Source organism: Heloderma suspectum, chromosome 3 (genome assembly GCF_057233095.1).
Source record: "Heloderma suspectum isolate Gila_16-S chromosome 3, 16-S_ref, whole genome shotgun sequence".
Classification (NCBI taxonomy): Eukaryota; Metazoa; Chordata; class Lepidosauria; order Squamata; family Helodermatidae; genus Heloderma; species Heloderma suspectum.
Window position 1 is genome coordinate 304,681,515 of NC_139460.1, and position 15,494 is coordinate 304,697,008.

The window sequence follows — 15,494 nt, forward strand, 5'->3', positions numbered from 1 at the left end:
ATAGGGTGGAGAATTTCAAGAAGACATTTGTGCACAACTCAAATTATCTGTTTTGTTTCAACAAGTGGTTTTTATTTGCTCTGCTTTTGAAATGTAAGTATTATTATATATTTTAATATGTGGATCACAGAACAGCAGGGTTGGAAGAGGCCTACAAGACCATCGAGTCCAGCCCACTGCTCAATGCAGGAATCCAAGTCAAAGCTTCCCTGACACTGTCCAGCCTCGTCTTGAATGCCTCCAGTGTGGGAGAGCCCACCACCTCCCTAGGAAATTGGTTCCATTGTCATATTGCTCTAACAGTCAGGAAGTTTTTCCTGATGTTCAGCCGGAATCTGGCTTCCTGTACCTTGAGCCCATTATTCCGTGACCTGCATTCTGACATGTTCGAGAGGAGATCCTGGCCTTCCTCTCTGTGACAACCTTTCAAGTACTTGAGGAGCACTATCATCTCTCCCCTCAGTCTTCTCTTCTCAAGGCTAAACATGCCCAGTTCTTTCAGTCTCTCCTCACAGGGCTTTGTTTCCAGTCCCCTGATCATCTTTGTCACCCTCCTCTGAACCCTCCCCAGTTTGTCTGCATCCTTCTTAAAGTGTGGTGCCCATAACTGGACACAGTTCTCAAGATGAGGCCTAACCAGTGCTGAGTAGAGGGGAACCAGTGCTTCATGGGATTTGTAAGCTATACTTCTATTAATGCAGCCCAAAATAGCATTTGCCTTTTTTGTAGCCACATCACATGGTTGGCTCATATTCAGCTTGTGATCTACAACAATTCCAAGATCCTGCACGTTTGTAGTATTGTTGAGCCAAGTATCCCCCATCTTGTAACTGTGCATTTGGTTTCTTTTTCCTAGGTGCAGAATTTGGCATTTCTCCCTATTAAATTCCATTCTGTTGCTTTCTGCCCAGCGCTCCAGCCTATCAAGATCATTTTGAACTTTGTTTCTGTCTTCGAGGGTATTAGCTATCCCACCCAATTTTGTGTCATCTGCAAATTTGATAAGCATTCTGTGAGGATGCTTTTCTATGTATATCATTGCACAGTATTCTTAGCCACTTTGGATGTCAAATGCTGGAAGATGGGAGTACAAACTTAAATAATAAACAGTGAAAGAATTCTGAGGAAACACAACTCTACCCTCTATGGATGGTTTATCTACAAACATTTCCCCAAATATATATTTTTTTAATTAAGTAGGCTCACTCTTCGTTTCAGTTAATACAATTACACCTACTCTCTCTCTTGCTTTTCTCTGCTCATGTTTGATTGCAGTTGCAGCAGTTTCTTCTCCATCTCCTTATTTTCAAGTTCCAGCTGAACCTTCTCCAACTGCAGCTCTCGTACGCTTCTGAAGACATTAATTTTGAAAATGAAATTTGGCACTACATTGTATTTTCCTTCCTCCATGTAAAGCACTTGTACTACCCGATCAGGATTGTACAGAAATAGGCAAGTTTATATTTTGATGTTTTGGGACTGGAGTATACAACTGCAGTATGGCAGCAACAAAATGGAGATGATATTTTAATAGTATCATTATCGCTGAGGGGTTTGGCAACATGGTGCCCACAGGTGCAGTAACACCCACCAAGACCCTCCAGTGTGCTTGCAAGGCCACATGGGGCACTGGGGAGGGTGGGCTTCCCTGCCTCTCCAGCCATTTTTCAGCAGGGCACCCTTTCCGACACCTCTATTATTGCTCCATTGGCTTTAATAGAGGTGGGGACAAAAGTCCCCTGCAAAAAAACAGCTCCGAGGGGTGGAAGAAAAGTGAGAATCCGGGGGGGGGGGGGAGGCAGTTCTAAGATTTTACCCCCACAGCAATTTGGGGCAGTGCCTGGACATTTTTTCCAAAATGTCAGATGTGCCCATGGGCCCAAAAGGATTGCCTACTCCTGTTATAGCAAAAGCAATTTCTTAGGATCAGACTATCAGCATAAGAAAGAAACAGAAAAGAGACATTAGAAAGCATCAACACAGATGTTAGTGGCACTGCAGTTCTAAACACATTTACTTGGAGGCAAGTCCCATTTGTTTCAACAGAACTAACTTCAAGCAAGTGATTTTAGGATTGCAGCCTTAGTAGTAATAAATAGCTTGCATTTAATGATGCATATAAAAAGCCAACAGATTATCAAAGCACTTCAGAGGCAATTAGGGGGAAATGAACTTACTTTGCTTTCAGTTTTACAGACACTCCAGTTTTTGAGCCAGGGAGTACCACAAAGTCACTGACGTTCATGATTGCCAATTCAGAAAATGTTACAGCGATCTTTCAAATCATAAAGGCTTGAAACCTGGTTAGGGAGAAAAAAAGATGTAAATTAAGGAAGTATCATACCTGATTATTACCAATTCCAACTATATTAAAATAGGAAAGCGTGGCAGGGGCGGGGAGAGAAGGGAGAAGAGAAGGGACTGTCATGCCATGGATGCCTATGCCTCTCTTTTTTCAACAATTTGAAATAGATGTTGTCTTGTCAATCTATTGGAATACCGTTATTTGTGGAATTCTTCTTTATTTGTTTAAATAAGAAATTGGCGGAATATATGTATTGGTATGCTTATAAAATTAACAGGGTGCTCATGTGTGTGTGTTTTCTTACTTTGTACATTTCTGTTTTGTTTGTATATATTTTAATTTTATTTTAAAAAATTAAAGAGAAGGTGAGACACTGAGGAGTCATTTACGAAAACCATACAATACAGCGCTCTATAGCAAATAAGGTGCAGCCTGATCTTAAGTATATTTATTTGGATATAAATCCCACTGTATTCACTGGGTCTTCTCCCAATCAACTGTGCACGGAATCACAGCCATGTAGTCTAATTAAATACATGTTTACTCAGGAGGAAGCCCAATTAAGCTTGATGTTAGTATCTGGCTTATGAAAGTTCATATCCCAATAAATGTGTTTGCTTCTGTAATTGTATACGTGCTAACCCAATAGACATTTTTATAATGTACAAGCTGTTTGTCTTTAAGATGTTGAATGATTCTGGTTTTATTTTTTGTTGCATCAGACCTAATATGTTTACTCTTCTAGAATTTGGGGGGGTTGATAAAGCATCAACTATGCTATAAATCACACTCAAGGAAGGTAGAAACAGTCTACCCAACTGTACAATACCAAGGTAATACTTAAAACAAATAAGAGAGCAATCCTATCCCCCCTACACAGCGTCTGGGGTACACAGAATTGTTCAGTTTCCTGGCTACGAGGTTCAAAATGGGGCTCCAGCCTCAGAGCCAGGATACTGCACTCCCCAACCCTTCTTCCTCCCTCTCTTAGTGGAGGGAACTGCGCCAGCTACCTCTGCGCTCAGAAAACGGAGCATGGAGATGGTGAAAAGGGGGTGTTCCCCAAGGCAGGGAAGGGAGGAGACCAGGGAGGAGACCAGGAGAATAGGGCGGCAGCTATATGAGAAATCCTAAGGCCACCCCAGCCTCTTTTCCTCCCCTTCCCCAAAGCCTCCAGTAACCGGGAGGAACTGCACCTTCTGCTCTGCATGGGATATTCATAGGCCTCCATGTTTGGAGGTTTTATTTATTTATTTATTTATTTATTTATTTATTTCTATACCGCCCAATAGCCGAAGCTCTCTGGGCGGTTCACAAAATTTTTTACAAGCACCCAGGGTGCACCCCATAGTATTATGCCCTAAAAAAAGTTGTAAAACTAATTTAACCAGCTATGTTTTTGTTGTTGTTCAGTCGTTCAGTCGTGTCCGACTCTTCGTGACCCCATGGACCATAGCACGCCAGGCCTTACTGTCCTGCGCTCTCTCCCGGAGCGTGCTCAAGTTCATATTCATTGCATCCGTGATGCTATCTAGCCATCTCATCCTCTGCCGTCCCCTTCTCCTTTTGCCTTCAGTCTTTCCCAGCATCAGGGTCTTTTCCAGGGAGTTTTCTCTTCGCATTAGGTGGCCAAAATATTGGAGCTTCAGCTTCATTATCTGTCCTTCCAATGAGCACTCAGGGTTGACTTCCTTTAGGATGGACTGATTTGACCTCCTTGCAGTCCAGGGCACTCGTAAGAGTCTTCTCCAGAACCACAGTTCGAAAGCATCAATTCTTCGGCGCTCAGCCTTCCGTATAGTCCAGCTCTCACAGCCATACATTACTACTGGGAAAACCATAGCTTTGATTAGATGGACCTTTGTCGGCAAGGTGATGTCTCTGCTTCTTACTATGCTGTCTAGGTTGGCCATAGCTTTCCTCCCCAGGAGCAAGCGTCTTTTAATTTCATGGCTACAGTCACCGTCTGCGGTGATCTTGGAACCCAAGAAAGTAAAATCTGTCACTGCTTCCATTTCTTCCCCTTCTATATGCCAGGAAGTGATGGGGCCAGATGCCATGATCTTAGTTTTTTTAATGTTGAGTTTCAAACCAGCTTTTGCACTCTCCTCTTTCACCCTCAACAAGAGGCTCTTTAGATCCTCTTCGCTTTCTGCCATTAGGGTGGTATCGTCTGCATATCGGAGGTTGTTGATAATTCTCCCAGCAATCTTAATTCCGACCTCTGATTCATCCAACCCAGCATTTCTCATGATGTACTCTGCATATAAGTTAAATAAGCAGGGTGACAATATGCAGCCTTGTCGTACTCCTTTCCCAATTTTGAACCAATCGGTTGTTCCATGTCTGGTTCTGACTGTTGCTTCTTGACCCTCGTACAGGTTTCTCAGGAGACAGGTAAGGTGGTCTGGTACCCCCATCACTTTAAGAATTTGCCACAGTTTGTTGTGATCCACACAATCAAAGGCTTTAGCGTAGTCAATGAAGCAGAAATAGACGTTTTTCTGGAATTCTCTTGCTTTCTCCATGATGCAGCGAATGTTGGCGATTTGATCTCTAGTTCCTCTGCCTCTTCTAAACCCAGCTTGTACTTCCGGTAGTTCTCGGTTCGCATACTGCTGAAGCCTAGCTTGTAGGATTTTGAGCATCACCTTGCTGGCATGTGAAATGAGCGCAATTGCGCGGTAGTTTGAACACTCTTTGGCGTTGCCCTTCTTTGGAATTGGAATGTAAACTGACCTTTTCCAGTCTTGTGGCCACTGTTGAGTGTTCCAGATTTGTTGGCATATTGAATGCAGCACTTTAACAGCATCATCTTTTAGGATTTTAAATAGCTCGGCTGGAATACTGTCATCTCCGCTAGCTTTGTTGTTACTAATACTTCCTAAGGCCCACTTGACTTCACTCTCTAGGATGTCCGGCTCAAGTTCAGTGACCGCACTATCATGGCTATCAGGGACATTTAGATCTTTCCTGTATAGTTCTTCTGTGTATTCTTGCCACCTCTTCTTAATCTCATCTGCTTCTGTTAGGTCCCTGCCTTCTTTGTCCTTGATCATGCCCGTCTTTGCACAAAACATTCCCTTGAGATCTCCAATTTTCTTGAAGAGATCTCTAGTCTTTCCCATTCTGTTGTTTTCCTCGATTTCTTTGCATTGGTCATTTAAGAAGGCCTTCTTGTCTCGCCTTGCTGTTCTCTGGAACTCTGCATTCAGTTGGGTATATCTTCCCCTTTCTCCCTTGCTTTTCGCTTCCCTTCTTTCGTGAGCTACTTGTAAAGCCTCATCAGACAGCCACTTGGCTTTCTTGCATTTCTTTTTCTTTGGGACGGATTTCGTTGCTGCCTCCTGAACAATGTTACGGACCTCCGTCCATAGTTCCTCAGGCACTCTGTCTATCAGGTCTAATCCCTGAAATCTATTCCTCACCTCCACTGTATATTCATAAGGGATATGATTTAGGTCATACCTGAACGGTTTAGTGGTTTTCCCGACGTTCTTCAATTTAAGCCGAAATTTTGCAAGAAGCAGCTCATGATCTGAGCCACAGTCAGCTCCAGGTCTTGTTTTGACTGACTGTATGGAGCTTCTCCATCTTTGGCTGCAAAGGACATAATCAATCTGATTTCGATATTGACCATCTGGTGATGTCCATGTGTAGATTCGCCTCTTGTGCTGTTGGAAAAGAGTGTTTGCTATGATCAGCATGTTCTCTTGGCAAAACTCTATTAGATTTTGTCCTGCTTCATTTTGTACACCAAGGCCATGCCTGCCTGTTATCCCGGTGATTTCTTGACTTCCTACTTTAGCATTCCAATCCCCTATGATGAAGAGGACATCTTTTTTTGGTGTTAGTTCTAGAAGGTGTTGTAGGTCTTCATAGAACCGATCAACCTCAGCTTCTTCGGCCTCAGTGGTTGGGGCATAGACTTGAATTACTGTGATGTTGAATGGTTTGCCTTGGATTCGTACTGAGATCATTCTATCATTTTTAAGATTGTACCCCAGTACTGCTTTTCCCACCCTTTTGTTGACTATGAGTGCTACTCCATTTCTTCTAAGGGATTCTTGCCCACAATAGTAGATATGATAGTCACCTGAATTAAATTCGCCCATGCCTGTCCATTTTAGTTTGCTGATTCCCAAGATGTCGATGTTCAATCTTGCCATCTCATGTTTGACCACCTCCAGCTTACCTTGATTCATTGATCTGACATTCCAGGTTCCTAAACAATATTGTTCTTTACAGCATCGGATTTTCTTTTCACCACCAGACACATCCACAGCTGAGTGTCCTTTCGGCTTTGGCCCAGCCGCTTCACTCTTTCTGGCGCTACTTGGAAATACCCTCTGCTCTTCCCCAGTAGCATATTGGACACCTTCCGACCTGAGGGGCTCATCTTCCGGCGTCATCTCTTTTAGCCTTGTGATACATTCCATGGGGTTTTCTTGGCAAGAATACTGGAGTGGGTTGCCATTTCCTTCTCCAGTGGACCACATTTTGTCAGAACTCTCTGCCATGACCTGTCCGTCTTGGGTGGCCCTTCACGGCATAGCTTATGGCTTCATTGAGTTACGCAAGCCCCTTCGCCACAACAAGGCAGTGATCCATGAAACCAGCTATGTTAAAGAATATATATAGTAACCAGAATAATTATGGATGTATCATACAATAAAAGGTGATGGTATCAAGATGTTTCATACATTTCTGTCATTGCCTAAGGGCCTGCTTCATTTGGCAGGTGTCAACTAGGTACAGGGCCTTTTCAGTGGTAGCACCAGCCTTATCATTTCTGATTTGATTTCTCTGTCTTTGCTGATGTGTAATTTTGATTCTACTGTATAATCGTTTGCTGCTTTTATTGAGTTTGGTTGTAAGCCACCTTGAATAATATAAGAAAAGCAAGACATTAAAAAAAAACACTCTAGAATATTTGCAAAACCAAAAGTCTTGAATGCACATTTATTTACATATGTAGATCCCGCCTTTTAAAATATGTTTTACACAAGGTGGCTAACAATTAACATTATAAAAACAATAAATATAATCAATTTAAGCCACAAGTAAACAAGTCAACATTTGCAGAAAATGAATCATAAGAAGGCTTCTGGAATAAAAACATTTTCAAGGCACATTTAAAGGCAAACAGAAAGGGATCTTTCACAAAGAACTGGGGAAAGAACAAGATCCGGAGCATGTTCAGGCAGCACATATTTTACAAGATTCAGCCATTTGTTAGTATAACAATGTAATAGTGCATTGATGATCAACTGAAAGCCCACATCTGGACTGCAAACTATGTCCTTGTTCTGATCTATTCTCTTCCAGACTCCTCCTCCATCTATACCAGACTGGAAGCAGCATACAAGTCTCTCAAGTACTCACTGTGACTTAGGAATTGTTGTTCCCCAATCAACTCTGAGACAACTACCCCATTCACAAGGGACATCTCCCAAGTTCTTCAGCCTGAGGTCCGGTAGGGGTGGGGAAAGACCATGAATAATATCATGGTCAGTGAGAGACTCAGGCTCCCAAACAGCTTGAGCAGGGAGGATCCATCCACAGAAAGTTGGCCATCACGTAATGTTTTTTTTTTTAAAAAAAAAACCCTCAGAAACTGCACTGGTATTCTGATAACACACTGCAACTGAGAGAGAAGCTCGAAGCAATGGGTAGTAGCAGATAAAAACAATTTGGTTGAGATGCTGGAACATACTAGGGATGAGCAACCCTCCAATGTCCGGTCTGGGGGGGTGGGGTCTGCAGTAGGGAAATCCAGGCTGCTTAGGGCCTGCAGATTTCCCCAGAGCCCTGGCACATCTGCCATAGTTTGTGGGGCGGCTCTCTGGCTGTCTAAATGTGCGACAGGCTAATGACGACCACCATTAACCTATCGTGGGAAAATTACAGCCGTAAATTGCATGGTTTACAGCATTTGTGGCCATAAAGTACTTCTTTCTATGTGAATCGCGGCCTTATATGCAGCAATTTCTGTAGAAATTACAGCCGCAAATGCAATTTACTATGCAATTTACGACCGTAATTTTCCCACAATTAATGGCAGCTGCCATTAGCCTATCATGCCTTTTAGACAGCCAGAGATCTGCCCCACAAACTATGGAGGACGTGCCAGATGGGGGGGGGGGGCAGTCCATTGTGGAATCCAGACTCATCTGGGTCCACAGCAGATTTCTCCAGCATTCCTAGGACATATATAGAGTTGCCAACTGAAACAACCCGATTTGCTCCTGCAACTTTACAACAGCTCGTCCAGCAAAATAAAGAAATCATCAACAGTTGAAATGGGGATAATAATTATCATCTGCTAATGTCTGTAGATCACGTTTCTGCTAGAGGCACAAGACTGGGATTCCTTAAAAAAAAAAAACACAGTGGCAACCTTAGATCCAGCAGTGTTGGCTAGGATGGTGCAAAAATACAAGATAAGACAGTACAGGATAGGAAGGCTGAAGGCCTATAGTACAATCGTAAGTCCACATGGCAATGCTTTATGCAAAAACCAAAAGCCTCACATACCTATGCTTTTCTTGCAGACAAGTGTCAATGAGCCCTTCCCATCACGTGACAATTTTAAACACCGCAGTAGCAGGTGGTAGCATCTAGGGAAGGGCCATAGCTCTGTGGTAGAACACAAGCCTTTCATGCACAGATTTCCAAGTTCGGTTCCCAATACCTCCTGCCAAAATGAATCAGAGGTAAAAAGGCTGAGAAACCCCTCGGAGAGCCACTGCCAAGCAGGTTAGCCAGTACAAGGCTGGATCATCCAGTGGTCTGACTCAATAAAACAGAATTTTATACGTTCATCCTGTGACCAGGAAACACAAGGGGAGTCCTGGTTGATCAGGCCAAACACCTATCTAGTCCATGTTCCCACAGTAGGCAACCAGCTATCAATGGCAAGCCCACAAGCAGAATAGAAACGTGCGGCACCCTCCCACTCATGTTCCCCAGCAACTGATGATACTTTATTGTAGCCACAGACCAACATAAATTAGTACATCAGAACTGATAAACGTGAATATAAGCAGTTAATACATAATAAGAAGAGAAATAAAATTACAGATGAGCCAAAAGGGAGTTCTTCTTAATTTGTATTCAGGATGAAAATAATTGTACTATCCTCTAAGTAATATGGATAGGCATCCCTTAGACTGAAACATACCAGAGCTTTAGTGGGTCTTCCAGTTTTCCCCAGCAACTGGCATTGAGAGGCATACTGCCTTCAATACTGGAAATAATATATATCCAGCATGACTAGTAATCACTGATAGCCCTATCCTCCATACATTTGTCTAATCCCCTTTTAAAGCCATCCAACTTGGCATCCATCACTCCATCTTGAGGTAGCAAATTTCATAGTTTTGACTATGGGCTACATCACATGGAGCTTTTATCCTGTGATTAAGATTGCTCCTTCACGGAAGTTTGCAGGCTCTTTACATGACCCTGAGACCCTGCCATGACCCTCCTGCACTAAATGACCTTTGTTCCGTTTTTAAATAGATCGCAGATAATGAGCTATCACATTACGCCATTGTGTTCTGTTTGTTTCCTCCGTGAAAAGAGTTAAGGCAGCAAGAAGAGGAGCAAGATCAATGGAAGATAATGGAAGGCTCAGATACCGGGAGAAGGGAGGTGGGGGGAAGGGGAGCGTGTGTAAAGGGAGTCAGTTGTGATCCTGCATTTAAAACAGAAGCAGAAAGCCCTGTTTTAAATGCAGGATTTTAGGCTGGTGTAGAAATGCCCTATCACTGTGTGAAGTAGTACTTTCTTTGTCCCGAATCTCTCAGCTGTCAGCTCATTGGATGACCCCAGGTTCTAGTATTATGGGAGAGGGGGGGAAACATATCCCTATCCACTTTCTCCACACCATGCATAATTTTCTACACCTCTATCATGTTCCCTCTTACTCACCTTTTCTCTAAGCTAAAAAGCCCCAAACATTGTCACCTTTCCTCAGAGGGGAGTTGCTCCAGCCCCTTGATCATTCTGGTTGCTCTTTTCTGCATCTCTTCCAGCTCCACAATATTCCTTTTGAGGTGTGGTGAGCAGAAATGTACACAGTATTCCAAGTGTGGTCACACCATAGATTTGTATAAAGATATTATGATATTGGCAGTTTTATTTTTTATCCCTTTCCTAGTGATCCCCCACATGGAATTTTCACCTTCTGCACAGCAGCCAGAAGTTAGGATTTTGTGCTCCAATGTACATCACTTTACACCCGCTTACACTGAACTGTCTGCCATTTTAACGCTCCTTCCCCCATAGCCAATGACTATGCACTGAGCTAAATTCAACTGTGCTTTCTCTCAAGGAAGGACACACAGAACTGCAGCCCCAGAAGACCAATGGAGGAAGCGGGTCATGAGGAGCCAGAATTGCTCATGGTAGGAAAGTCACTGTCTAGAGTAGAAGGGTTTAATAGTGAAAATTGGGCTCATTCTACAAAGGTGGCGCATTCTCTTACTAGGCATTCTTTTAGAGATGTACAAAAATTACTTACCTTTTGGTGATTATGCTGATGGTGGGGGGGGAGGCGTTCCGTCCCTCTCCCTGGAATCCTCGCCGGGGGGGGAGGCGCTCCGTTCCTCCCCCCCCCCCCCGGAATCCTGGCTGGCCGGCTGTGCTCCGCAGCGATTCTGCAGAGCCGCCGGCTGGCTCCGCCAGCAGCCGGACAGCCGGCCGCTGGCTAGCAGGGACGCAAATGGCGGCGGCTGTAGCCGCCGCCATTTGCGTACTTGCAGTCAGCCGTGATAGGCTACGTAAAAGTCATGGCTGACTTAAAAAAAACAAAAACGCGCGTACGCAAATGGCGGCGGCCATGGCCGCCGCCATTTGCGTTCCTTATTTTGGCACGTCTTAGTCTACGTAAACATTTACGTAGACTAAGACGGCAAAAATAAGGGGAACGCAAATAGCGTAGCATCTACGCTATTTGCATTCCCCTTATTTTTGCCATCTTAGTCTATGTAAATGTTTACGTAGACTAAGATGTGCCAAAATAAGGAACGCAAATGGCGGCAGCCATGGCCGCCACCATTTGCGTACGCGCGTTGTTGCTGGTTTTTTTAAGTCAGCCGTGATAGGCTATGTAAACATTTACGTAGCCTATCACGGCTGACTGCAGGGACGCAAATGGCGGCGGCTACAGCCGCCGCCATTTGCGTCCCTGCTAGCCAGCGGCCGGATGTCCGCTAAAAAAACAGAGTGGTGTTTTTTTTAAATCTAGCCGTGATAGGCTACGTAAATCTTTACGTAGCCTATCACGTTTTTTTGTTGTTGTTGGTTTTTTTAACCTGGAAATGGCAGCAGCGGTAGCCAGTTGGAAGACCGGCCGCTGCAGCCGCCGCCGCCGCACCGCCACCAGAGCCGCCGCCGGAGCCACCGCCACCAGGAAGATCCGCCCAAGGTAAGTCCCATCCCGGGGGGGGCAGGGGGGCGGGCCGTTCCGCCACCGACTTCGGGGGGCCAAATGCGCTGGCATTCGGCCTCCCCGAGATCCATGGCGGAACTTTCATACATCCCTACATTCTTTTATCCAGATGCTCTGTATATGAAGAGGATCACAACGCTTCATACAGTGTATTGTACCCATGTTAAGCATTCAGGACAGGCCGAGCTATCATTTTTATATATATGCAAATGAAGGGAGATCATACTTCAGTGGCTAAGCACATGTATTGCATACATAAGATCCCAGGGTCAATTTCTGGTATCTCCGGTGAAAAGGATCAGATAGCAGGGTTTGGAAAAGACTTCTGCCTGAGATGATCATGAAGAGCTGCTGCCAGAGTAGACAATCTTGGGCTAGATGGACAAATAGCTGGACCAGATCTAAGCCACCTGCCTATGTTTGCTTTGCTGTTTGCAACCCTAACCCCATCCCCTGCTTTTATCCGCACAGCAAATATCTACCTGAACCACTATTAAGGTTACTTTTTCATCCATGCACAAACCTAATCCCCATCTTGCTTCCCATCTTGTATTTTTATAGCTGCATGACAGGCAGAAATTGCACAGGGAAAACTTTTTCTGGCCTGGAGATGCAAGGAAGTGAGAAAGTTTCACCCACTGGATTTCTGCCTAGCTTGCAGCCATTACATACATAGGACCAAATTTGGAGTGAGTCAAGTAGCAACCCAGTAACACCCAGCCATACAAACAATATACTGCCCTTAGTGTTGCCATCTTTAAAACAAAAACTAAACACTGGGCCTGTGCCAATAATAGAAGAGAAATTACAGAAATAAAGCAGGTAAAGCTTTGCCCACACGACCGTAGGAGAGCTGAGGGTAGCGACGGCCGACAGGAAGCTCTGACGTGGGCTGGTCCATGAAGTCACGAAGAGTCAGAAGCAAAGCTTTGCCCACTGTTATTTGGGAAGCTTCACCTTCTCAATATCCGATGTGAGAGTCACTGTGGTATAGTGGTTAGAGTGCTGGACAAATATCTACCTGAGCCACTATTAAGGTTACTTTTTCATCCATGCACAAACCTAATCCCCATCTTGCTTCCCATCTTGTATTTTTACAGCTGCATGACAGGCAGAAATTCAACAGGGGAAAACTTTTTCTGGCCTGGAGATGCAAGGAAGTGAGAAAGTTTCACTTCCCACGCTTCTCACCGAGGAAACTGAAGCGCAACACAACGGGGTAATCTGACAGCTCGTTATCTGCGATCTATTTAAAAACGGAGCAAAGAACATTTAGTGCAGGAGGGTCATGTGAAGAGCTCGAAGGAGCAATCTCAATCGCAGGAGGAAAAAAAAGCTCCGAGAGATGACGCCCTGGGGCTCAGGAGATCCAGGTTCTAGCCCCCACTCCGCCATCAAGCTCACCGGGTGACTTTGGGCCAGTCACACACTCTCAGCCCAACCCACCTCACAGGGTTGTTGTGAGGATAACATGAAGAGGAGCCACCTCGAGTTCCTGGCAAGAGGAAGGAAGACGGGATGTCAATGTAATAATGAAATTTCTGGGGGTCGGGCTGCTGTTCAAGGCACGGGGCAGCAGAGCCAGCCAAAAAAAAAACGGGGGGGGGGTGGAGGTGGCGACCTGCACTGCCTTGCGTCCATCTTCCCGACATCCTTTCACGGCGACCCCATTAACTTGACCCCTTTCTGGCCGCCGCCCTCCCCTCCCCTCCCCTCCCCTCCCGAGCCCAGCACCCGCTCCTCGAGGCCTGGCTCCCCCGCCCGCCTGCCGACACGACACAGAGCGAGAACCTGGAGGAAGAAAGGACAGCCGCCCGCCCAGCCGGCCGCAGCGCCTTCCGCCCCTCGAGCCCTCCCGTCCGGCGCGGGACAGCCGCGGCAGGGCCGGCCTCGCCGTCCCCATGGCAACGGGCCGCCGCGGCGCCTTCCACCGGGTCAAGCGGAGAGGGGTGGTGCCGGTGTAGGAAGGTTCCATGCTAGGAGCGGGAGGGGGGGGGAGGTGAGGAGAGAAAGAAGGAGGGAGAGAGGGAAGGAGGGACAGAAAGGTTGGCCGCGCTCCCGAGGAGGGTGCTTATTCTGGCTTCCGTATCCCCTGTCAGTCTAACTTAATTCCCATTCATTGCAGTGGGTCTGCACTAAGTAGGGCTAACACGGGATACAGCCCGTTGAATCTCACGGGTTGGGGTGTCCGGGACTCAGGGCGCAATCCTACGCGTGTTGAGACGGAAAAAAGTCCTGCCACTCCCAGCATGCCCCAGCCAGCATGGCTGGCTGGGGCATGCTGGGAGTGGCAGGACTTTTTTCGTCTCAACACGCGTAGGATTGCGCCCTTAATTGCACAGGCCAGTTCTGTCTAGATTTACTCAGATGTAAGGGTCTACCTGAGTTCAGGGGGGCTTGCTCCTGAGGGCACCATCCCATGGCTGGCTGGGGCATGCTGGGAGTGGCAGGACTTTTTTCGTCTCAACACGCGTAGGATTGCGCCCTTAATTGCACAGGCCAGTTCTGTCTAGATTTACTCAGATGTAAGGGTCTACCTGAGTTCAGGGGGGCTTGCTCCTGAGGGCACCATCCCATGGCTGGCTGGGGCATGCTGGGAGTGGCAGGACTTTTTTCGTCTCAACACGCGTAGGATTGCGCCCTTAATTGCACAGGCCAGTTCTGTCTAGATTTACTCAGATGTAAGGGTCTACCTGAGTTCAGGGGGGCTTGCTCCTGAGGGCACCATCCCATGGCTGGCTGGGGCATGCTGGGAGTGGCAGGACTTTTTTCTGTCTCAACACGCGTAGGATTGCGCCCTTAATTGCACAGGCCAGTTCTGTCTAGATTTACTCAGATGTAAGGGTCTACCTGAGTTCAGGGGGGCTTGCTCCTGAGGGCACCATCCCATGGCTGGCTGGGGCATGCTGGGAGTTGCAGGACTTTTTTCTGTCTCAACACGCGTAGGATTGCGCCCTTAATTGCACAGGCCAGTTCTGTCTAGATTTACTCAGATGTAAGGGTCTACCTGAGTTCAGGGGGGCTTGCTCCTGAGGGCACCATCCCATGGCTGGCTGGGGCATGCTGGGAGTGGCAGGACTTTTTTCTGTCTCAACACGCGTAGGATTGCGCCCTTAATTGCACAGGCCAGTTCTGTCTAGATTTACTCAGATGTAAGGGTCTACCTGAGTTCAGGGGGGCTTGCTCCTGAGGGCACCATCCCATGGCTGGCTGGGGCATGCTGGGAGTTGCAGGACTTTTTCTGTCTCAACACGCGTAGGATTGCGCCCTTAATTGAGCAGGCCAGTTCTGTCTAGATTTACTCAGATGTAAGGGTCTACCTGAGTTCTGGGGGGCTTGCTTCTGAGGGCACCATCCCATGGCTGGCTGGGGCATGCTGGGAGTTGCAGGACTTTTTCTGTCTCAACACGCGTAGGATTGCGCCCTTAATTGAGCAGGCCAGTTCTGTCTAGATTTACTCAGATGTAAGGGTCTACCTGAGTTCTGGGGGGCTTGCTTCTGAGGGCACCATCCCATGGCTGGCTGGGGCATGCTGGGAGTTGCAGGACTTTTTCTGTCTCAACACGCGTAGGATTGCGCCCTTAATTGCGTAGGCCAGTTCTGTCTAGATTTACTCAGATGTAAGGGTCTTTCCAAGTTCAGGGGGGCTTGCTCCTTGGTGCATGCTGGGAGTTGTAGGACTTCTTCCTGTCTAAACATACAAAGGATTGCAACCTTAATCATGTGACCCAG

General features: G+C 46.3%; 1 protein-coding gene across 4 annotated transcripts in view; it reads right to left on the minus strand.

Annotated features, from left to right (window-relative positions):
• ZBBX (zinc finger B-box domain containing) overlaps positions 1 to 13,633 on the minus strand; it is a 55,906-nt gene extending 42,273 nt beyond the window's left edge. For 2 of the 4 annotated variants that reach the window (XM_084847466.1, XM_084847468.1), the window contains exons 1-4: positions 13,554 to 13,633; positions 8,843 to 9,002; positions 2,178 to 2,300; positions 1,238 to 1,351 (exon numbers count right to left, since the gene is read on the minus strand). In XM_084847466.1, coding sequence (XP_084703592.1) covers positions 1,238 to 1,351; positions 2,178 to 2,245 — 182 coding nt within the window. In that variant the 5' untranslated portion in view covers positions 2,246 to 2,300; positions 8,843 to 9,002; positions 13,554 to 13,633. Of the gene's footprint in view, positions 1 to 1,237; positions 1,352 to 2,177; positions 2,301 to 8,842; positions 9,003 to 13,166; positions 13,258 to 13,553 lie in introns of all 4 variants that reach the window. The other 2 variants (XM_084847467.1, XM_084847465.1) reach the window with 2 other exon arrangements.
• Between the last annotated feature and the right edge of the window lie 1,861 nt (positions 13,634 to 15,494).